The sequence below is a fragment of the Sphaeramia orbicularis genome, chromosome 24 (genome assembly GCF_902148855.1).
Source record: "Sphaeramia orbicularis chromosome 24, fSphaOr1.1, whole genome shotgun sequence".
Classification (NCBI taxonomy): domain Eukaryota; kingdom Metazoa; phylum Chordata; class Actinopteri; order Kurtiformes; family Apogonidae; genus Sphaeramia; species Sphaeramia orbicularis.
In genome coordinates, this window is record NC_043979.1 from 27,294,590 (window position 1) to 27,320,373 (window position 25,784).

The following is a 25,784-nucleotide window of genomic DNA, read 5'->3' on the forward strand; positions in this document are numbered from 1 at the left end:
TTTTTTTTAAATGCCATCTTCACATTCATTTATCTTTTATGGAATAGATGTTTGTGCATTTTTGCTAAGTGTGCTGGTATATTAGTATGTGTGCACCTCAACACACTGCAGGCAAAAGGGGCAAAAATCTAACTTTCTTGCCCATATGTGACCCATATCTGATTTTTTTTATGACAATCTGACCAGCACAAATCTGATCAGACCCAGGCCACTCTCATATGTGGTTCTAAATCACATATGTATCTGATGTTTTGCAAGTCTGAACGGTCATGTTGCATTTCATCTGATTTTTACATCATTGAAATGTGACAGACGCTCCATAGTTCTATAGTAGTAAGATCCATATTTACTTCAGCGTCATAGACTGTTCACACTCGAGTCTGATGGCAGTTGCATTTTGACTATAATGTGAACAACCACGCAAAAAAAGATCAGATTTCAACAAAAAATCAGAATTGCATTAAGACCTTTGTGAGGTCAGGTATCATCAAATCTAAGTATGGGACTTTTTTTTTTTTTTTTATACTGGTGTTCTTCTTATGCTCTTCTTTTGAGGTGCTTGACAATTCCTGCAGGTCTTGGGCTTTTTTTTAAGTTCCAACATTCATTGCCAGTATTTCCACAACATACCATATATGTACATACCATACACCAAACAGCTGTCAAACATTACTAATTTTAAGCCCAAGTATATAAATATCAGTAAATTACAGTGACTTGGCATGTTTTAACTATATGTTTGTGCATGTGTGTGTTGACAGGAATACACGTCGCACAGCTGAGGTGTGGATGGATGACTTTCGGCTGTTTTACTACTCTGCTCGTCCTGCAGCTCGAGGCAAATCCTATGGAGAGTAAGAACGAACACGTGACTTTTTGTTATATTTGTCATACAGACCTTATGCCAAATGGGTCAGTCCATGTAAACCCACCATAGGCCTTCTGACTGACCATCTGTGATTTGCTTCATACTTACTAGTAATCATCAGACAAAATTTCAGCCTTATGTTGCAGCTTAAACAATGGGGTGTGGTACTGACTTTACTGTACAAATGAGTTGTGCAGTTTTGTAGGGTGTTATGTTGAACTATTCAGAAGATAAGATGACTTTATCCCACCATGGAGAAATTTCACAGTTAATACTAGTAACATATAATAAGCAGGTGCAGAGATAGATGCCTTAAATTTTCAGGAGTTATTCTAAGATAAATGATTTCTATTACTTCTGTAAAGGAAAATCCACAGTTGCATATTTGCTAAATTACAGCTCGCTGAAAACTGTAAGAAAATAATGTGGAATTTTAGTGTATATCCACAGATTTTTAAAATGTTGGTATTTATTCCCCATGTTTGTTTATTTCACACCTGTATTTCAAATGTATATTGCTCATGTATGACAAGTTCTACCATAAAAACATTCAAATCTCAATAAAACATGCACAAATATGATGCTGGCATCTTTAACCAAATTATATTTATTATAGTGTTGGCAAATTAATGGTTTCCCCCTTGTACATGTTATGAAGGTTAATGAAACGCCTCTTACATGGGTGCTATCTTCTCTAGGCATTTTCTGAAATCTGGTGATTTTAGGTGGATTTTCCCTTATATTAATATACACCATACTGCAAACATAGGTCAAGGTATAGTAAACACTTAACAGATATTTGTAGGAATTAAGTGGCAGGATGTTAAATTGTTTCATACATTAAAATCAAATATTCTATAATTCCAATCAAGGAGTTCAACAAACATTCCTTATTCACTTTCACCTTAATATAACTACATTTTGGTTCTAAAACTAAGTGAGGTCCAGCATTAATCCTCAAAAACAGAAGCTGAGTTCCTATAGTATGTTTGATACAAGTGCAGTCAACACACACATGCTGCAGTTAAAGTCCACATTTGGGCTTTGGGCTCAGTGTTTATCTGTTAGAAAGAGGTAAATGCTGACATTTAAGTGTTTAACTGTTATTTCACATCAAACATTCCAATTATTTTACAATCTGGGTTGATTTTTTTTCTGTCTTTAGTATTTTTTATGACTTAAGCTTCTCCTGGAGCCAAAAAAAAATGTCCTGGCTTCTGGATTGTTTATCTGTCCGCCTGCTTGTGTGTTTGTTTGTGAATGCGTCACCAGTATCCGAAGCAGAGTGGAGCTCCGCAAGAAGCTCAACTGCAAATCCTTCAAGTGGTACTTGGACAATGTCTACCCAGAGCTCAAGTAAGTGTGTGTGTGTTTGTGTGTTTTTATTTTTTGGACTTATCCCTGTAGGAAAAGCTTCTGCTGAGCACACAAAATGACAGAACAGAAACATTTCAAGGCAGCTTATCAGTTTCATGTCTTAAATAGGATTTTCTCCTTTATTGTATGAGGTCTGGCTTTATTTGTTTTTAGCTTTTAAAGGGAACTCCAATGATTTTACACATTTTTCCCAGTTTGAGTACCCCAGCTGTGAAAAAAAGAATTATATTTTCAGTTACTTTCAGCTGTAATCCTTAACTAAAAGGCAGTTCACATTATAATCTGGACAGTATGAACTTATTTATTGTGTTGGGAAATGAAGCCTTGATGAGCTGTCGCAGTAACACCTCCATCATCTCAGCTGGTTTTGTCGTTCTCCAAGTAGATGCTTGCTCTTTTCTTATGGTCCATGTGAAGCCCATTTTAGGACATAGCTTCTGAAGTTTACTGCAGAATGAACTGGTCTTTTCTCAGCTCAGCTCAAGCCAAAAGGTGACATCTCTGGGGGATGGGTTTAGAACATAGTATCCCATAGTTTTTCCCAGTGTTTAGATGTTGATGGACTGTAGAAGTCACCAAGACGTTCAGCATTATTATCAGCTCTTCCCTGGTGAAATGCTGTCTTGAGAAATAGTGTTTTCTCTGTGTATTTAAAGTTTCCTTCCAACTGTGCACTTTCAGCAGTTTTCTAAGTTTACCGGCAGCCACTCTGTGTGTAAACTTTAGTTCCATGCACATTCAGACTGTGCAATGTTACGATGCAAGTAAAGATACAATTAAACATCATCAGTGCACATGTCTGCATTGCATTAGCAAAAAATGAAGCTAAGCTAATGATGATTACTCTGTGCAATATTTGTATGTGAACGGGGAAAAAAATCCCATCAAAGGAAAGGAGGAGAGTGTGGATCTGGTTGTGACTCATGATGAGATGGAAACTTTGGATGGTAATTTTGCACAGAAAGCCTGAGTTTCATAGTTTTGCAACATAAACACACCTGTTGTGCTGATCACTTCATCAGGACTAAGCGGTTTGGAAAATGGATGAATGAAAAATTGCGGAGGTTATAATGGGCTTAAAGCACCTCCAACGATTCTGAATGAGGGAACTGCTCTGGAAAAAATCTATCTATCCACAGAAAGCTATTTTTTTTCCTGCAGTTTCATCAAGGCCACGAACTCAGTAACCAACTATCACTATACTGATTCGCATTTCCACACAATAAAAAAAAATATACCTCCTAAAAGCCTTAAAAGTCTGCATTTAGGACTGAATTACTGAGTTGTTGCTATGGGAACAGTGTCGTCTTGCCTCGTTGCATTGGTCTGACCTGGCAGGCGACTTTTAGTGATCACCAAAATGTGACACATCTTCCTTAGACACCCACTGTGGAAGGCTTCGATCTTCTTCATATCACTCTGCAGCACTCTCCAATAATCTGACACATGTAACAGGACAGGCATTGCATTTCTGTTGTGTATTCTCATCCTCGGGTTGTTCTGATGTGACCTCAAAATGGACTGAGTGTTGGACTTGCTTAAAGGCATTTCCCTATTCTTGACTTAACGCATTAAAGGTGTGGCCGCTTACAAGACAAAGAGTGTTTCATCACCAGACAGAATCAGGGTGCTCTGTGGAAACCAGAGGATCAAGTGCTTTGCTGCTTCATCCATATAAGACTAAGAGCAGCAAGTAGTGTTTTACAAAAAAGAAACTCAATAAATATAAATCAGTTATCAAAGTAAAACAGCACAGTGTTGTATAAGACAATGGTTCTTTCTTCAGTAGGGGTTTCAGTCCACCTGCAGCATGAAAACTATTTGTGGATGGGTAGTCCACATTTTCGGATCTATTACAAAAAGTAACTTAAGGCGATCATTGCCAAAAAACTGGTTTTGGGAGTTCATTGAAGGAGATTGTTTGACTTTCCATCATGAAAGGTAAAAACAAATGTAGAATATAGATGTCTGTCTGTTTGACAGAATGAACCTAGTAGTCAGTTGAAAATGTGAAGTTCTCTGTAGAGTTTCAATAAGGACTTAAATATACAAATGTAACTATAAAATAATTCAGGACTATGATTTGAAATGATTTGCATGTAACATAAGTAAGGAATATGTAGGTTTATTTTATTTTTTTTCCATATTCTTGGTAAATGAATGGATGTGAACAGTATGAGCAAAAATAAGCCCTCAGCTTCAGCTTATTCCTTTATCAGTTATATATTGTGAGGAAAAATGGCTGTGAAATAACCTTTGTTCTGTATATTTATTAACCAAATCAGAATTATACAATTATTCAAGAAGAAAGACAAACAAAAGAATAACATGATGATGTCAGATACAACCCAAGGACCTATTCATCTGTCATGGTCCACAACAAAAACTGCAGTGTGAATACAAAGCTAAGCAGATCCATGTTCACAAAAACACACCATTCAGGTGTGAAAATGCCTGAACCTGTAGATGTCCTGGCACCGCACATTTCTTATTGTTTGTGTGTGACTCATTTCGTCAACCAATCAACAGTCAGACAGGTGATCAATGACTGATCCTCTTTGTCAGAGAACTCATATATACTGTATAAAATTAACCAATAACACCATGAGCATGACAACTGCTTATGAGATAATCTAAACTCTTTTTAAGCGAGCACTAACTACTTTGCACTGAAGATCATTGAAAAGACCAACAGAAGTGACTGTAAGCACAGTGTAACCATCTCACAGAGCTCTCTTTTTCTTCCATTTGCCACTACTGCTGTCACTTTACCTGTTTACAGAGGAGTACTCTGCTATCAGTGCTTTCAACGGGGGACTGCCTGACATCATGCTGTGCATTTATTTTTTTTTTATTGAATCATTCTTGCCTCAGAGAGGATATAATGACTTATAATTACAGACAACACCAGTGTACTAACGTTGTGGAAGAGCAGTAGTGAATCTCTGGACTACTCCTCTCTGAGGGAATTCAAATTCAGACCATTTGAACACATTCTGGCTCATTATATCTGTCAGGGATTCCCTTCCACTGCAGCCCTGCTTTTCCCTGTTCTCTACCCTGCTCTGTCGCCCACTCCATTTCACAGAGTGTCTTCCTCAGTAGTTTTCCACATTCTCTGCAGCTTTCCCACCACTAATCGCAGCGTCCTCCCACACTCACCTGTTTCCCAGTAATGAACCACTCACTTTCCTTTTGTTCCTTGCTGGATTGTGTGTTCCCACTGATAATTTCCAGCTCCCTATACCATTGATTAACCTTCGTATGTGTTTGACCCTGGACTGCTTTCCCACGGGCTTCTGTTGATCATCTGTTCCATTTGATGATCTGGGTGCCTGTCTTTCCCAGTTTCCTGTTGTGCTTAAACATGGACTTTGCCTGTTTTTTTCTGGTGTAGATTTTCTGCAAGAATTTCATGATACATCTTTTTGGCTTGAATAAAATAACTGCATTCAATTTTTCTGTCAGTATCAATATAATTTGTCATTGATGGATCCAATACTTTTTTTACCTCCCAAACGGAAAGAGGTAGTTGCAATGGAAGGCAGATGAATCACATCATCAGTCACAGCAAACCTCTACTTATCTGAAACAGTGGCCTCAGCCAAACTTAAACCAACACTTGTGGGGCCTGAAATATGATGTATAGCAACATCCCAGCAAAGATCTGCACATCTATTGTTAACTCAGTGTCCAATAGAATCAAGACAGTTCTGAAAAGCAGAAAAAAATATATGGATACTGCCCAGCCAAAACAAAAATCACACACCCATTATTTTATTGGAATGTCTCTAGCTTTGATTTCAGGATGCATTCACTGTTACGACATGCAATGCTTATGCAATGTTACAATAAATGTCACAGCTTTTTTTTTTTTATATCCAGAGTTGCATAAATTTTCAGCTGTGAACTTGTATTGACTAGTGATGGGACTTTTGGCTCTTTGAAGGCAGCCGTTCAACCAGGAGCCGTTCACTGAAAAGAGCCGTTCAAAAGACTGGCTTCTTTATGTTTTTTGCATTATTTTGAAACACTGATGTTTTAATGACTAAATAGGCTACATGTGATGATTGAGATTGCATTTTAAAGATGTTTAATTGGCGCGGCAGTAAATATTATCTTACCATAAAAAAGAATAGTTAGTTCGTTAAAATGTGTGGGCTAAATACATGACATGAGAGGTGACACTAGGCAAATGCTGGAATTTGACAAAAAACATCACGGTACATTATGTGGACTAGTCTGTAGCATAAAAATGAAGAAGAAATAAAACCTTTTCTTATGAAATAACATTTTATTCTCCTCAAAAAGGGTGGTCATTCACTCACTCTCAAACTTTTCTCTGGTTTCGACCAGTCTTCCAGCTCCGCCTCCTCAAGTATGCTCACCTCACGCTTCAAACTTGTTTTTTTGCTAACTTCTTATCATGAGACATGCGCAGTGCACAAGCACTCTTTTTTTTCTGCTCGAACATTCTCCTCCTGCCCAATGCCTCCCCAGTGATGCTAAATTGACAGGCAATCAGACACTCCCTCTTTAAGAAAAAAAAAAAAAAATGAACGGCTCTTTACAAAGACTCGGTTCTCATCGTTCATTTCAAAGAGCCGTTCAAAAGATTCGATTCGTTCGTGAACGTCACATCACTAGTATTGACGATGGAGTGTGGGACTGCTGTGTAAATTCTTCTCCATCACACCCCAAAGATTCTCAGTAGGGTTTGGGTCTGGACTCTCCATGTGTAAAATAATGTTTCATACTCCCTGAACCACTGTTTAACATTTTGATCCAGATGAATCCTGGTGTTGTCATCTTGGAATATGTCTGTGCCATCAGTGAAGAAAAAAATCCACTGATATTCAGACCTTCGGCATATTCAGGTTCAGATGACCTTATTTTATGGACACATAATATTCCTGAACCTAAACCTGATCAACTGAACAAACACCAGATCATAACACTGCCCCCAGAGGTTTGTACTGTAGGCACTAGGCATGATAGGTAATCACTTTTTCTGCCTTTCTTCTCATGAACTCTGGAACAGGGTCAATCTGGACTCATCAGACCATTGACCTTTTCCAATTGACACACTGTTCAATCTTTATGCTCTCTATCAAAGTGATGGTTATTTAAGATATGAGCGGTGACTCGCTGCATCATTTAGGGTCAAAGAACTTGTTGCAGCTGAAACGAATCAATCACTGCAGTAATTATCCAGTGGAAGCATCTGAGCTATTTACTTGGTTAAATCTAAATGGTAACAGTTCTGTTTGTACAAAGTTTCTACTGCCTGTAATGCTGGGGTGTACTCATTTATGTCTGGGGATGTTGATACGAAACATATTTTTAGTTCAGAAACATTGAGAGATGTATCCCAGCACACATTTTACTCTGATGACTGGGTTATCTGGCGCTGTCTTCTGTCCTCATCCTCGTTCTAATTTGCTGAATTCATTGTTCTTCATTGTCTCCGGTCTGTCTTCAGCCCATTCATTGCCTGTGTGGTTGTCTGTCCATTCCTAACCTCTCCAGAACATTTTCAGTTAACAGCCTTCAAAACCACTGCGTATACAATCATGCATTCCAGACAAAATCCTAATCATGTGTCTTTGATGAACTAATTACAAAAACGTGATGGATGAGAGCATACAGTACTGTTAACTCAGAGGTCTGTAAGGAAATATGCAGCCTTTTTATCTGGAAGACAGAGCCAGCCATGTGATATTTATACTTATCTTTAAAGACAAGACAACGGCAAATGGAGCTGCCCACAATGCATTTTGTTTTAAAGCACCTGTCAAAATTCACGACCATGCTGAGTGTGCTGCCGCTTTCAGCCACACATACCCATATACAGGCCTGTTTTATGCCTTTCTGAACGCCTCATTCACTGTCTTCTGATTGGCTGAGTTCCCAAGGGTCCTGGCTCTTCAGACTGACAGGCCTATCTCCACACACACATAAATGCATGTATACATACTCTAAAGCATTACAGTATAATCCTTGGCAGTGACAATTACATACAGATGATGTACACATAAACACCCCCATACAAACACCTGTAAAATACATAAGCAACCTCTTTCACACACACTAAAACACACACATTCGGACACAGTTAAATGCCCATTTATCCACTGAAGGCTGGTGTTAATCCCCCAGAATGGAATTAACAGGCTTGCTCTCAGGGGAAGACCGACCTGACCCTTAAAACGCAGAATAACCTTTAACGGGTTATTAAAACAGAGCGAGATAGCAGATTGAATTAATGCTACAGGGCTTAAGCCCGAGTTTATAGCACAGCCGAGAATTTAACAAGAAAGACTGCAAAAGTTTATCAAAAAGAAACTTTGTGAAGTAATGAGTTTAGAGAATCATGGCCATCAGCGGATTTATTAAAGGTACAGTGTTTAATTTTTTTTTTAAGGCTGATAAATCACTGTCAAATTAAGTGATGGTTAATGTGTCCAAAGCAGAGATGATTGGGTACCTCTGTTTTATGTTAACAGAGCTGTTAGCATGAGTTTTGACTTTCCTTGGCATGAGACATTAATTTAATTTGGTTGGATACTTCAGGTGCAGGTTCAATACACAAATAACACATGAGGAACGAGCAAAAGCGACCATGACACCATCATTTTCAATCTCTCCATTTTCTCTGAAAACAGTAACACACAAACCAGAGTAACTAAGAACTCACTTTGGTAATCATTTTTAAAAATGTCAGTTTTTGGGACCTGAATGTCTTTTATATGCAAAGGAGAGGCCCAGTTATATTTGTTTTGCAAAATGTTTGTATTGGACAGGACAGTAATGGCAAAAAGAGAGATAATCAGATATTAGAAATGAAATGGTACATTGTTAGTTAAGTGTTTTTACACATTTCAACAAGTTGAATTCAAGACAATTTGCAATTTAAGACCAATTTCATGCACTTGATGGGGAAAAGGGAAGGGTATGAAGAAAACCCTGAATGAAAATACATGCAAAGTAAAGGAATATGTTTACAATATAGTATAGCTGTTTAATTTTTGTTACATGCTTATCAGTGTTGACAGATCCACATCTGTCTGGATGTTGCTTATTGGAGTTGAAGAAGTTTTCTCATGCTCCTGATGTGAATACAAGTCAATTAGACCTTTAATGGAACAACTTATGACCCTAATGGCTTTTTTGATTTTCTAATTTAAGTGTTTTCTTACACAAAGCGCAGCAGCCTCCAATACATGCACACATTTTTCACATTATTTCCATACATTTAACTTATTATATCACTGTTGCACAAAGAGCTCCTACAAATTATGACCAGACTGCACCACTGCATATAGTTATAGTTTTAGCATATACTTTTTAGCAACATACTTTTTATATTTTTTGAAAAGAATATGTCTGGAAATATTTTAGAGACTGAATTTAATACAACTTTATAAAAGTGACTTGAACTTTACAAAGTGATTATTGTCATAATCATGTTTACAACTCAAGATTTTTTTTCCCAAGAGTTTTTCTCTATTAAAGGTGCGGGAGACTTTCGTGACCAATTTTTCATCAAATCTGTAAAACATCAGTCATAGCCTAAGTATCACGAATCTGTAAGTCTTTCTGTGATTACTCACCTGAATCTCTTGCATTACAGTGAACAATTTCTTAGTGTCATCCACCATAGACAAACCGTGTGTTTACATTCAGAGCCAGTAGGTAACTCGGGCATCTTTGGAATTTTGTCGCGATGTGCTTTGTGGGAAATGCCGGTTCGCACTGCTGTGTGACAGCAGCAGCTGCTAAAGACACGACACAGAAACGGCAGGAGCTCCCTTCCTTCTATGCATATTCCTCCAGCTGTTTCCGCGTTTCAGCCATTTCCGCATCATGTTTCATCCATATAATATCAAATGCTCGCGCTGCCACCTGACAGCGGCAGTGCGAGCCTTCACTTCCCACAATTCCGAAGATGCCCGAGTTACTTCCTGACTCTGTAAACACACGGGTTTGTTTACAGTGGATGGCACTAAGAAACTGTTCACCATAATGCAAGAGATTCAGGTGAGTAATCACAGAAAGACTTACAGATTTGTGATACTGAGGATATGACTGAGGTTTGACAGGTCTGATGAAAAATTGGTCATGAAAGTCTCCCGCACCTTTAAGGTCACACTTGTTTGCAAACCAACATCAACTTGCAAAGGAGGATTTTGCAGATGCAAGCAATTGCAACTTTTTGTGATATTTAGGACTATTGAGGGCAGGATATGATTTCTTTTTTCTTCCTGGGGGCATACATTTGTCTTCAAACTGCACCTTTACCTTCAAGTTGAAACTATCTCTGGTTTCATTTATAGTAGCAAAATGTTACAACTTCACAGACTTTCAGCTGAAAATGTCTGCACAAAAGTAAACAGAAAAGAGTTTTGAATATTTTGCGCATTGTGTTTCCTCCATCAGGGTCCCAGATGACTCAGACTCTCAATCTGGGGTGATCCGACAACGGCAGAACTGTCTGGAGTCCCGCAGAGTCGAAGGCCAAGAGCTGCCTGTCCTCACACTGGCTCCCTGTATAGGTACAGAGGGAGTCCCTGCAATCAACCAGGTGAGGATGTCAGCTCAGTCAAGTGAAAGCACTGCACTTTTTATTTCACGTCAAACCTGCAGCTCCTTACAAGGATTGTTCATAGACTTGCAATCAGTGTAATATAAAAAAAAAAAAAATCAGACAAACCTTGATTGGCTTGAACCTTTTTATATGCATGTCCTTCATTCATTCATTCATTCATTCATTCATTCATTCATTCAACCACATACAGTATAAATAGTTAATGGACCCACTGTGACATCACATGGTCGCATGTGTTTTATAGAAACAAGTGGAGGGAGTTGAAGAAGAACAAGGGATAAAACTACAACTTACTGAAAACACCGATCACATCCACTAAGGGTGTAATAAAAAAAGACCAAGTACTTTCAACTACTTAATAAATGCTAACACATGCATCTTTGTTTGATGACAGTGATGTGAAATAAGGGTTACCTGAGCTAATTAGGAGGCTAGCTGACAGACCATATGATTCAATACATATTAATGGTGACATCAGCTAATGCAGTTAAGTTACACCAGCTATTGTACTTATCCCTCAAAGACCTGTATCACCTTCTGCGGCTCATAGAGAACTAGCTCATTTAATTTTTTATTTCCTTTAGGGTCAGTCAGGATCAGGAGTCAATCATTATCTGATTCTGGTTCATTTTAAGTTAAGTTTAAAATTTTCATTTGCATCAAGTGAGAATAAATTAATTTTCCTGAAGGGAAAAAAAGCAGTGAGAAAAGAAGTGTTTTAGCTGTGCTTTTTGCTTTTTCTTGTTTAGAAAGTTGAATGCAGATTTTTAGATCTATCTACACCTAACACCTCAGAAGTAAGTTACAGCCATGTGTTTACTCAGATGAAGAAATTTTTATGAATCAATGCTAATGCTTAGAGACATTCACTACAAAACCTCTGTAAGCCCAGGTAAGACACATGTAGTACCCCTGGAAAGCTGAGAAACTCCACTTTGCCTTACTTTTTAAAGCATATGAGCAGCATTAATAACTGACAAGTCAGCCACAGAAGGTGGTCACGGTCTCTGAGGGGTAAATACCAGTAAAATTCATGACAGAATCTGGCAGCTACGGTAGAGCTGCCTGTAAGTTTTATTCCGTAAACAAGATCTCTCAGTATCCAACTCACAAGCCAAGCTAATGCTATTAAATTATGCAGAACTTTATGGCCTTAATATCATCTAAACAAGTGAGTTATAAATGTTCACCTCCATACAGTTGTCACGGAGGAGAAAATTAACTACAGAGACCAAAAGTACTTTTTGTATCTGGCTGTAAACATGTAAACACGACTCCCTTTTGAGGCCAGCCCCCTAGTGGACATTCAGTTTACTTTGATGCTTCCACATCACTTTGACCACTTGCATTCAGCTTCCATTTTAACTCAGAAATACATTACTTTAGAGACCTCATTTACAATCCAGCAAAATAAAAAAGTAAACGTGATCCTAGACTCTATAAAACACAAAAAAGAAACTTTGATAAAACAAAAAAGACATTGGTAAAATAATAAAACCATAGGAATAATTGGAGCAATTAAAGTTTAAAGCAAATGAATCAAGTGAAACAAAAACAGCTGGAAGTGAAATATGATGAAATTAAAAACATTAATTGCCCTAGGGACAAGACTGAGGCAACATTTAGCTCGGAGAATGCTATTCCACATTGTACGGTGAATGAATCTGTTTTTACCCAGCTTAGTAAAAACAGCAACGCAATCCAATCATTGACCATGTTTGATAAGACCCTGCATTAAAAGAGAGAAACAAAGCAATCTAACTGAATAAAAAAACACTAAGGACCTCATGAATAAAATGAAATAAAACCCAGTGTCTATCATGGTTTACACAGGGAGGGCCGGCCAACATTAGCATACAGAGTATTGTAATTATCACTTGTGAGAAATCTCAGTGCAGAGTGATAATGAAGATGCTTATTTTCAGTTTTGTGTGTTCAGATTAATTTGAAAAGGCGAAATAAACTAGTTTACACAAGGAATATAGTTGTGCGTGTTTTCTGTGATGTGTTAAATTGTTAGATTTTTATTTTCTCCACTGAAAAGCTGAAAAGTATATAAACTTCATTGACTTTACCAACTCCTAGTGGGAGTATTTATGTATGTGTCCCTCTCAGTGTTCATTATTAACAGATGTAAATGAAAAACCAAAGAGAGAGTCATTAAGTTAAAACCTAATAAAGTTACAACAGCAGGTGTTTTTGCGTGCTAGGTCTGGTTTTGCTGCCCTAATTTGTCAGGAATAGGAGTTATGTGTTGTGATTGACAGCTAAATGCTAAGGTCATGTGTATTTGTGTGAACTTGACCAGCAATTTTCGCCTTTGGTTCATTTTGTCCAACTTTATTCTCTTATTTATTCGTAACACATCAACATAACTGAGAGCCTGTCTGCATCTGTGCATGTGTGTGTGTGTGTGTGTGTGTTCTCTCAGCCATAATTAATACCCGTAGGATTCTCATTATTCTGTGTTTAGGGTGAGCGTGAAGGCTGTGATCCTCTAACAAGCCTCGGCACTGACAGCGAATGTGTCAGGAGCTGAAATGCCCAAAGGCTAAAGAGGCAGGCCTGTGACTAAAAGGTCGCTGGTTCAAATCCCTCAACTCACTGAGGAAAACCACTGGGATGTGTGAGGGAGAAACCTTCCCTTTTTAGCTTCTGTGCAGAGGCCCTGAAGGAAGGCTGTTTGTTCATGTTCACGAGTCTTGGCAGCTCCCAGGTGGGAATGTGTTAGAAATTTAATAATTTAGATTAATTTTGTCTTCTGCCAGTTTCTCCCTTAATTAATGAACGATGTGAAAACCCTGTTGTATATTTTTAACATAAGTCAGTGTGAGACTCAGCTTAAAAGGGACATTAAATTTTGGCTTATTTTCTGTCATATATAATATTGATGTTATATGCATACCATCATATCTATGATGTATTTTTGATTGATGCATGGTTTCATATCTCCACATCTGAATTTTGGCATATTTCCCACATAAACACCATCAATGACAAATATAAATGTATGACCTGTAACTAAAGGCCTTTTCAGAAGTACAGTTCATTTACTCTGTTTTTTTTGATTTAGTTTCTTTTCACTGAGAGATCAAAACAAATCTAGATACATCACAAGAAACCCCCTTAGAAATCTTCTCTATTCTTCTTGGTCAGACATGTCAGAGGCGAAAGGAAGGAAGGAAGTGGGTAAGGTCCCACCCCCACCGGTGTGTCCTAATTGGACCTAACTGTGAGGAAAATATGCATAATGGGCACTGGAGGGAGACAAATAATTTTTTAAAATCCTTTTTGTGTTACTACGTATTTACACAAATGAGCATTTTCCAAGTTTAAAAAGTAACCATGTCACAAACCACAAATGCCTGGCCAGCTGTGACTGCAGTATATTTCAATTAATTCTTCAAGAGTAGTGGGAAAAAAGTATTAAACGATGAAAACTGCAAGTCAGGCCATGTTGAAGCTGGGGAGGGATCTTCAGTGACTCCAACTTTCTTGGCTTGTAAAATTATCTTTTAAATTTACAAATATCTTACGTGTAAATGATGGAATAATTCACTAATTACTTTTTATTTTACTCTGGGCATTAACTGAATTTATAATGAGAGGGGGAACTATGGACTATCACCCATTCTCCATTCTGAACTGCTGCTTTGAAGCTAGTTGAGCATTTTGTTGGCTTTGTTGTTGGCTATGTTGGCTTTTTGGAGGTGTAAGTAACTATATTTGGACAAAAGGGACAGAGTATAATGGGTGGGCTACTGCTAGATGCTATGTTACTGACTTGGTAAACAGCAAATTTCATCAACCGTTGCACAGCTTGGGCCTGTTAGAGTAACATGTTAACCACAGATACATTGAAGATGTCTGACAGGGGGAAAAATGCATTTTGTTTAGTAATCAGAAGTTTCAGATGTCTGACTCAGCAGGTGAGTGAGCTGTCATACAGACCTGTCAATCAAAGCCTGGCATGGCAGATGTCAAAGCTTCTATTCAAGCTGAGATCTGATTAACAGAGGAAAAAGAAAACAAGCATCACTTAATCAGAGACTCCAAACTAAGCAAAAGTGATTAGAATGTCTAATAGAGAAAACTATTTACTTGTTAGGTGTTTGTCTGGACATCTATGGGAGCTGTGGCTTTTTGGATCCAGCACCTAGTGGCAGTCAGCGGTACTACACATTAAGACTTCTGCACTGGCCTTAAGTGGGACCTGTAGGTTTTACCCGTTGGAAATAACTTATGATTGGAATAACCTGTCTTACGGTCTTAGCTTCCATGTATTTAGATCACCCCTTATCCCATCTGTTGTAATTCCGTTGAACAAGAAATTGATTCAATATTTTTCCTGTCAATTTTAGAAACTATTCGACTCCACTGTCAATGGGTGAACTTAAACATATCCCTTGTTTGTGATTTTATTGGGGCCATAGAGAAATGATTTCCTCTAATTGCTCCTAAATCAATGCAAAGCTATTTTAGTTTATTTTATCAACAAAATAAACATATGTACCTGGGAATGTCTCTAACAGATCCTCTTTAGGGTCACATAGACAGTACCAATGCAGTCGATGTGTTAGGTGTGTTTCTAAATGTACACACTTATCACATCCTTTACAGACATTTGCAGCAGCTACAACAGGACCTATTAGCAGAGCATGTTTAATTGATTTGAAACATCCACTGCAAACATTAAGATGAAGCTGTGAGTCCCAAAAACAAAAGAGCAAGGATTTGTGTCTTGAGCCGCCATTTTGCACCAACATTCACATGCAGGCAGAAATCAATAGAGGAGGCAGGGGGACCAATTTGTAAATCCACAGCAGCAGAAAACAGACCAGAAGGCTTGTAATGTCAGTCAGGTCAGACTTCAAATGTATTCCACTGTTCCATTAATCAGTGATTTTGCATAATTTAAAGGTGGCAGCTGTATATAAAAGAGCAGAAAGTTAAAATGAAGGAGCGGGAGTGAGTGGCATGTAATACGACCCGCTGAGCCGCAAATACATAACTCTGAACACACTTTGGATGTCAAAATGTAATGAGCACATGTGTTTTTTTGCTGTCAGCTGTGAATGTATGCATGAACATGAGGCGACTTAGTCAAGTGTCTAAGTAAAATATAGCTTGCACACACTGCTTTGTGCACAGGGCTGCAGGTGTCAACATTGCTTTGAGCAAAAATGCACTTTGCTTTTAACCTGTGTTTACCCTGGGAACACTTCTGCTGAGCATGCATTGTTTCAGCACTGACCTGCTTCATGTTGCAGTAAACAATCACTGAGCACATTTCTCTGTAAAACATTATCCCTGGTTACAGTTCGTTATCTCCTCATGGTCTTTATAGTCTGACATGTATTGACTTAAGTGCCTGTTGTTCATCGCTTCGCTGCTTTCGTTCACTTTGTTTGAATGCAAAACTGAGGAATTGTTATCAGATCAAGAAGAGGTAAAGAAGACAATACTCTGCTTATTCCCTGAGTGATTAGATATTATATCCGTATGAGACTAAAGATACAGAATAGAGCACAGATAAAAAGAGAAAAACACAAAAATCAGGGGAAAAAAGTTTGAAAACTATACAGCGATAAGTACATGAGTCAGCATAAATATACAAAAGCAGGAAAGTAGTTCTCTAATCTCACTAAGGAAAGTGATGCTGAATTTGATCTATCCACGCACACATTCTTTAGACGTACAGACATAAAAAATACAAGATACTGGAGTGCTCATGTAAAAGTAGAAGCTCTGAAATGTACCCAAACAGGTAAAGTAAAAACCGTTTGTACATGTCAACCTGCTGTTTCTTTCCAAAGCCACTGAACTTCATATAATCCACGTCCATATTAGTTCTTCTCCATTGAATAAACACCTTCTGTTCACAGTCAAGTCTCCTCTTATCTGTTTTGTCATGTTAGAACTTTTACACCAGTAGTTTTGTCATGCATGATGTGCAGTGCACTACTCCCCAAGGGGTCATGTACTTTATGTGTTGTGTCCCATCCGTGTTCTTTGAAGTTACTGTTGATATGCTGTGATGCAGAGTGATTCAAAATGGATAATTGTCCTCAAATGCATTTAAAAGAAAGTAACTAGAAAATGCAACAAGTAGAAATTGCATGTATTTGTCTGACTCCAATAAAGTACAGATACCTGAAAAAGTACAGTAATAACATATTTGTAAGCAGTTGTACTACTACTATCAGTAATACTACTTGTTGTTCAATACGATTATTAAACTACATACCACAAAATATGCCATGTCTATGTGTAACTGACTGTTACAATGGTGAAAGGACCCAGTTCACACTAAATATTAATGGCAAGAAGTAAACATTTTAGAGCTTACCTATCTCAGTTTGCCTAAAACCAGGTGCTTGTTTGTCTGGCTGTTGTTGTCACTAGCTAACCTTTTTTTATGTAGTACCATCTCTAGGTTTTACAAAGAATAGTCTAAAAAGGGGAAAATATGCAGTGAGTGGTAGTAGTGAAAATTTCTTGTTGATAGAAAAACAACATTAATTCAAATACCTACTTGTTACAACCAGGTCATGTAGCCTAATATCTCAAACCTTGAAGCACATGGTCCACAGCAACAACATATACATTCACCGGCCACTTTATTAGGTACAGCCAGTAATGGTAATCTGTACTTAATAAAGTGGGCAGTGAGTGTTACCCAGATGCTCTCCAGTATTGAAGACAGTGAAAAAGAATCCCCCACTTCACACTTTTGTGTATTTGCTTAGTTATATTAGTTGCAGTACAGATTGCATGTTTCAGTAGTGAATTTACAGCCTCGAGTGGGTTAACACTGAATCATTAGTGTGCATGTAAACGCAGTGTCTTAACCCTGGGGGTCTCCAACAGTGATGATATATTGAGCTACATTACCAATTAACCTCCAGTGTCATTTTCTTCGCTGTAGGTCGATAAATCAATCATAATGCCTGCGGTGTGGAGATTTTCCAGAAAAAACTGGAGCTCATTTAAAAAACCTCCTAAACCCCTCACCTTATTCACTCTATGATTCTACAATTCTACTCATTGAATGTTTAAAGTATGTAAATAATTGATTAATTCATGTATCTGTCATGTGAAATACCAGTCTAATGACTTATTATATTGCATATTTTGTAAAATAGTGCGGCAAGTGTTACTGTATATGTTGTGAAAGGGTCCGTCTTTGTTGTGTCCGTTTAATTGCATGGTTCTCAAAGGGTTGGAAAGCCCTTAAAAATAAACATACAGTACACTAGTGAGGATCCTGCTACCACTACAACCCTGACCTAGTTCCACATTGGTATATGTGTGGGTCTTGGCTCTGATTTTCTTTCCTAACACGTCTTTGTCCTACATTATCTTTTAAACATCAGGGCATCTTTGAACTTGACCTCTTTAATATTTGCTGCCTGTACACCTATGTGTATGTGTTTTTGTGTAAAGGTGTGTGGAAGAAGCACAAAGAACTTTTACCTGGATAAAAGTAGTGTGGAAAAATACTCTGTTCTAAGAAAAAGCACCAAAAGTAAAAGTACAGAATAGCTCATGATAGGAAAAAATAAACAACAACCATAAAAACGTATAATACTTGGATACTGTTAGTAGCCTTGTAGTAAAAGGAGCTGAAGTTGTATTCACAGTCTTTGTCATTCAGGTGTCTTTGACTCTGATGTGATTTATCTGCCTCTATCAGAGAGTTTTCAGACAGGCCTCTCAACCCAGGTGTGAAAACAGTGAACAAATCATAGTTGTTTTTACTGTCACAGCTTCATATGTTGACTTTTGCAGCTCTTCATTTTCCGTTTGTTTCAGTTTCCATCACTCCTCTACATCCAGTAAATCAAAATTCAACAATTTGCTTAGTGCAGTAATAACAATGTAATGTGTAGACAGGTGTGTCTTTTACCACTGCTTTAAATGCTGAAATGAAAGGATTAAAATCTTTAATCTGCACATACTTTGTTTGAATATTATCATAACATTGATGTCATAGCGTATTTTATGTTTATTTTCAATGATAAAATCCTTGTCTATAAACAAAAAATAATTAATGGCTGTCAGATAAAGCAAATGCTATAAACTTTAAGAAAAAAAAAACAAAACAGAGGTTTAGGAAACTGAAAGAAAAAATGTTACTTTCTCTTTGTCTTTTTTGTGGTTTTTCCATGAATAAAATTAATGACTTTTATTAAACCACTTATCAAAAACAAAAGCAAAATGTCAGTTTTTGAAAACCATCCAGATGGAACACCTCTCCTTTCTCACTCCTCTCCCTCTGTGTTTCTTTTTGTTTTTTAGGAGTGGGTGTACACTCATGGGCAGCAGATCCGTCAACAGCAGCACTGTCTGTCTCTTTCCACCACTTTCCCTGCTTCACAGGTTCTGTTGCTGCCCTGCAACATGGCTGACGGCAAACAGGTCTGGACGCACCAACACACGTTTCCATATGTTTCAGGTTTTAACGCTGACTTACATTCAGTCTCTAGTATCTTTTACATATTCTATTACGTATTCTATCGTTCTATCTATCTACCCTAGTGATGTATTAGCACATTAAGCTCAACTCAGTGTACTTTTTTTCTTCGTCAGTAATGCTCATATTTTTTTCTTGTTGAATTAATTGTTCTTAGTATTTTCAAGTGAAACCATCTTGCACTTTCTTTTGCTGTTTTCTAGATCTCCCTTTAGCTCACCACCAAACACTAGGTTGAGTCAGCAGTCATTGCACTTTCTTTAGGCTTTTACATAGCTGTCATCACCATCCTCTCTCCAGCCTGTAGAATATGACACACCCTCAACAATTCACAGAAATTAAATGAACTGCCCACAGTGATTCGATGGGTGTACCTGTTGTGGGCACAATTTTTTGGTTCCAGCTGGAAACTAACTTTCCAGGCTCTAAACCAGTTTTCTTTGGGTCAAAGTACTGTGAGCAGTTAAATGGGGCTAAATATAGTATTTCTACTTACAAATATCTGTAACCCATAAAGACACAGTACTACTTATGTGGCAGTTTTAAAATATTTTTTTCTCTATATTTAACTTTTCTTCAGTGATTTATCATCCTTCATTATAATATTATCATCTGTGTTTTGTGTCTTTACAGTAAAAATCTGGTATTTTCCTATATTTAATTCACTGATCATGTAGATGTTCATCAAAGCTCACATTATAGTTGGGGGTTATTATATCAAAACAGAGAAAACTGAAGAAAAAGTGACTTTTTCAGCAAAATGTATCACTAACTTAACATAAACCCAGTGTCTCCATCCACTGTCATTGATCCAACTCCATGGGTTTTACTGGTGAATCAATGTTGCAGAAGATGACAGTGGTTCCATGTTCACTACGGAGCCTCTGAACGTCCAAATGGGTCATATCTGATGGCCATGAAAAGACGACAAACTGTATTTTACAACAATTATTTACATGTATTGATAGGATTAATAGATCAACAGGTATTAAACATTTTAGGCCAGTAGATGGTTTTGGTTGATGGTAGCTGTTAGGGTTAAAAAGAATGACCTAAAACTATCATTAGAGCATTTAGAATAAAGAGTTCTGAAGTTATACTGAGGATGCCAGTGTACTGGGTTGACAAATAAATTGAATTTATGTATGCAACCACTAGAGGGAGTAGAGAGTCACTGCTGATGGTGACAAAGGAAAAGTCAGATCCAATCAAACAGGCTCTAGTTTCCATTCTGTTGCGTCATATTCCAGGACAAATTAATCCCTGGGCTTTACCTAACCTTCAAACAACCATAAACCCTCATATGTTAGATTATGACAGTGATCATCAACTGGGGACCCACAGGTCCAATCTGCTCACCAAAGCCTCCCATCGGGTCTGCAGAGTATTAATAAAAATCCACAGGACCAGAACCTACAGGATCTAAAGGCTCTAAATCCAGCATCTCTTTGTTCATTATTAGTGAGTAGCCAACTCAGCATCACCAACTGAGACACTATACAATTGTCAAAAACAGTTTGAAGTTATTAATATTTCCTGCCTATCAGCTACATCCTACAGTTATAGATGAGGAATTATAGATTTAAACTGGCTTTTATGTCAAGAGTTTGAGGCACAGTTTCTATGGTGCATTCATGTGCACCTTGTAAGTTCAGGAATCCAAGTTTATATTTATAGTCCTACGTCTGTCATTTTTTTCTTATTCTTTTACTACAGTTTTTCTAGCAAATTAGATGCAAAAATCAGGACAGTATGCCATTTATTTATATAAATGCAGATTTTAAAATATTTTCAGCATTTCCACTTTTTTTTTGAACAACAGGATGCAAGTTGTTTTATTAGTGCTAATCATTCTCAATATGCACAAATATTGGCCTGTAAGAAATAGTTCTGAAAATTAATTTGAGACAGTGACAATTGTATTTAATGCTAATTTGCCTTAATTATTAGAAACACTGTGTTCTTTAAAAAGTAAATCTGGGTCTCTGACAACTGTAGATGAATGCTGCATTATGGGAACCTGCATTTTGTCCCAAAAAGTGCCTGCAAACACTTTACAGCCGCATAATATAAGAAGTACTTGACCATACATACACACTCATAGTTTAGGCAGACAGGTGGTGCATAGCTGCAGGCGAGTCACCGCCATATATCACACTGCTGCTAAATTAATCTAAATGTTAATTAATCTAAAGTTAAATTTGTCTAAAGATGATCGTTCCACACACACACTGCAGGGGCAGATGCCTGACACTTTTTTGGACGGGCAGCTTCTTAACACACCCGCACACACACCTACATCCACACACTTGTCATTACCTGACCACTGGGCACCTTGACGGCGTCCCAGAAGCCCCTGCAGCGGAGAACAACCTGACAACCAATAAATCACCTGAGAGGGAGAGAGAGGGGGCAAAGGGAGGGAGAGAGGCACAGGTGGAAAGGTGAAGCAAGACAGACAAAAGTGGAGGAAGAGAGCAGGGTGAAGGGAGGGGGGAGGCTAAAAAAGAGGGAGGAGGTGAGTCGAGATACAGAGAACAGAAGGAGTGGGGGGTACGGGGGGGTGTCAGAAAGGTAGCTGAAGATTAGCTCATTACACCACACCAACTGTTCAGTCTGCATTGATAGGTGTGTGTGTTTGTTGAACTAATCTCTTATATGATCAGACATGAAACGATCGTGTTCGTGTTTGTACATGTGCATGTGTGTGATTCACTCAGCATTTGTCGTTGTTATTATCGTGGACTCGTTGACTATGAGTCACCGAAAAAAATGAGTTAGCTGACAAATCAAAACAAGAGAGATAGACATGGAAAGATAAGGTAAGGTAAGGTAAGGTAAGGTAAGGTAAGATAAGATAAGATAAGATAAGATAAGATAAGATAAGATAAGGTAAGGTAAGGTAAGGTAAGGTAAGGTAAGGTAAGATAAGATAAGATAAGATAAGATAAGATAAGATAAGATAAGATAAGATAAGATAAGATAAGATAAGATAAGGTAAGGTAAGGTAAGGTAAGGTAAGGTAAGATATCTATCCATTCCACATTTTCCTAATCACCAATTTGCAGCAGCTTCACAAACTCACAAGCACCCATAAGATGGGATAAGATAAGATAAGATAGAGGCTGTAGCTTTTCCCTCCAATTACACACTCATATTGCACCATCAAGCCATATTTTGCTTTAATTATCATCAACACAGCTGCTGTTTTACATCTAAGTAAGAGGCTACCCATACTCATAGAACTGGAGCTACATCTACTAACCTTCATTTACAAAAGTGGTTCTTAAAGGAGAGGTCACTATATTACACTACCAATAATGAAGTAAAAAGCACAAGCATCAGGCAACATGAAAACAGATTTTTTTTTTTCCCCATTTGAATTCAGGGGCAGTTTTTCCTGCCATGGCTTCACACATTTCCATGTGAAAGCATCAGCAAATGAGATAAGAAGCTGAGATGCAAGAGTAGACCCTGAACAATAGAATGGTGATTAGTGATTAGCGTCAGTGCTGAAAGCTAAAGGGTAGGGAGCATGGGTAAAGAGAAGAGGCAGAAATTGTACATGGAAAGCTTACAAAGAAAGAAAGAGAAAAAAAAAACTTAGAAAGAAAGAGAAATATGGAAGGGACGATAGATGGAAGAAGTTCAAGAAAATGAAAGAATAACAAGTGAATTAAGGATGTGAGGATCGAACAAAGGGCAAAGGGAATAAAGGGAGATAAAAGTAAAGAAGGAAGGAAGGAATCCTGTGCAAAAAGGAAGGAGGTAAAAAAGATGATGGAAAGAGAAACATGGAAGGAAGTGAATGAAATAAACAAGTAACATATAAATTAAGGACAAAAGGGTACAAGGGAAGATAGAAGGAAAGAAAGAATATCTGGAAGATGCAAAGAAAGATGGGTACAAAAAGGTGAGAAAAAAAATAGAAGCAGAGAAGGAAAAGCTTGTAATTACAAATATAAGAGAACAAAGGAGGGATGAAAAGAGGCAGCAGGAGTGGAGTTGTGTGACTTCTAAATGAGAGTTATACACAGTCCTCAGAAATAAAACACAGTCAAACAGACAGACAGGTGTGACCTAGCTGGAGTCTCACACTAGAGCATTAAATGAACTGACTAAAAAAACCTCTGCACTCACACCAGCACAAGTGTAGATTTTATGTGTTCAGCTGAGCCGCTGAAGCGCATCGCTGTCATGTAAGTGAAACTAGTAAACCTTTGTACCAACACACATACAGAGTGATGTTCGGTGTTTCTTTGTGTGTGTCAGAAGGCAGGAAGTAGAGCGATGATACAGCAGCTAATTAGAACCAAGATCCATTGTAGAAACACAGCCCAGAGCTGACTGGTAGAGAGACACTGACTAACAATGTTGAGAGAAAGGGAGGTTAAATTAAGGATATCGAGATGGGGAGGGTGATGGGATGAGAGACATCGACACAGACAGCAAAAACAATGAGAGAGAGAGAGAGAGAGAGAGAGGCATAGTTTGGAGATCTAAACAGACCATGACAGGCAGAGAAGAATGGTGTTGGAGAAAGTAAAAATAAGAAACCTAGACTGGCAAACAACTCATGTCAAAAAATAATTATGCTACAGTTACAGTACGGAGAATGAATATAAATGCTCAGCTTCACAGTATTCTCTAATTAAAATCTAAAAATTAGCTTGTGCACATTTACTACTAGTCGCACACTTTCATTCATGCAGCGTGTCGTTAGCAATTAAACATTCAGTTTGGTTTTTGATTTCAGTAGTTTACAATAGTTTTATTGTAAGGAATAAACAACTCCTGGTCTGTTCTTAATGAGGTTTTTGTGTGAGTTTTTTTTTTTTTTTTATTCAGGTACCATGAGGAAAGTTCAGATGAAAGACTGTTTTATTGTCAAAGTACAGTTTCCAAATATATATTTTACTATGAACCATTATCATTGCAAGATCCACAGCAGATCTCTGTAATCAACACTCTGAGCAAAATCAAAACTTTAAGGGGTTTATGTGGTATTTCTACTTTATTATCATTAGAGTGATGAGAATAAAGAGCTCTGAAGTTTGTTTTGTTTTTTTGAAGATAGGATGAGAACCACTAAGACTAAAGTGATAAAAGTTGGACGTACTGTTGTTGTTGTTGTTGTTGTTGTTGTTGTTTTCATCACTACTCTAAATGAAAAGAATGGACTTATGTGATGTTATTTTCTTTGCTAAGATGCCGTTTGATGAGTCGCAGTTCAGACTAAACTGAACTAAACTAAACTTCTTACCTTGTTTGAATGATTCCAGCTATTGACAACACAAACCGTACAGAAAATGGGGGTGATTTAGGTCAACAAACAGAGCTAAGCTAACAGAGCTATAATGTAAACTATCAGCTGACACAGCACCTGAACAGTGTAATACACAGTTATTTTGATCGACTGAGATGTGTTTGAAGGACAAAACTCGATAGCAGAGTAGAGATGTTTGTAAATGATGACATTCCCCTTTTATTTCAGGAATAAATGACTAACCCTTGGTCTCCACAGAGTTAATGCCTTTATGATAAAACTGGTAAAACTGCTCCACACTGTTGGTAGTTGGATTCATTTTTTTTTTAAACTCTTTACTTATGAAAGTTTTTTTTTAACAGATACAAAAACAAAAACAGAACAAACAGGTCGTGAGGTCAAGGGGTTACAAAGATTGCATTGTTTAGATAAACAACACAATTTTTGCACTTAATGGTTTATAAATTTGTCTCACATATTAAGTTGATGTGTTCTTCACCCAGTTCTTTCTGCAGTCGTATTGTGTAGGTCATCTGTTCTAGTTATTGGAGATGTTTTACAGCAGGGATGTCAAACTCATTTTGGTTCAGGGGCCATATTTAGCCAAATTTGATCTTAACTGGGCCAGACCAGTAAAATAATGACTTAATAACCTATAAATAATGACAAATCCATTTTTTTCTTTTTGTGTTAGTACAAAAAACCCCAATTAAATTATGAAAATATTAACGGTTTACAAAAAAAGATGTGAATAACCTAAAAAAACAGAAATATCATTTGAAAAATTAGTGCAATTTTAACAATATTATGCCTCGACTTATTGTTTATACATGTACGTTTACACACAATGTTACATAAACATTTGGTAACAGGCAGAATATTGTTAAAATTTTGGAGTTTGGAACTAAAATTTGAACAATTTCTACAATATTACAGGGTGGGGAAGCAAAATTTACAATATTTTGAGGCAGGGATTGAAAGACAGTGTATGACCAATTAGTTTATTGAAAGTCATGAGAATTTATTTGCCACAAGAAAATTTACATAATAGAAAATGTTTTTATTCTATGTGTCCTCCTCCTTTCTCAATAACTGCCTTCACACACTTCCTGAAACTTGCGCAAGTGTTCCTCAAATATTCGGGTGACAACTTCTCCCATTCTTCTTTAATAGTATCTTCCAGACTTTC

General features: G+C 37.5%; 1 protein-coding gene across 1 annotated transcript in view; it reads left to right on the forward strand.

Moving 5' to 3' along the window:
- Nucleotides 1-25,784, forward strand: part of galnt14 (UDP-N-acetyl-alpha-D-galactosamine:polypeptide N-acetylgalactosaminyltransferase 14 (GalNAc-T14)) — a 297,487-nt gene that overhangs the window by 262,150 nt on the left and 9,553 nt on the right. The window contains exons 11-14 of the mRNA XM_030128374.1: nt 762-854; nt 2,141-2,224; nt 10,685-10,829; nt 19,155-19,274. Of these exons, the coding sequence (XP_029984234.1) occupies nt 762-854; nt 2,141-2,224; nt 10,685-10,829; nt 19,155-19,274 (442 nt within the window). The remainder of the gene's footprint in view (nt 1-761; nt 855-2,140; nt 2,225-10,684; nt 10,830-19,154; nt 19,275-25,784) is intronic.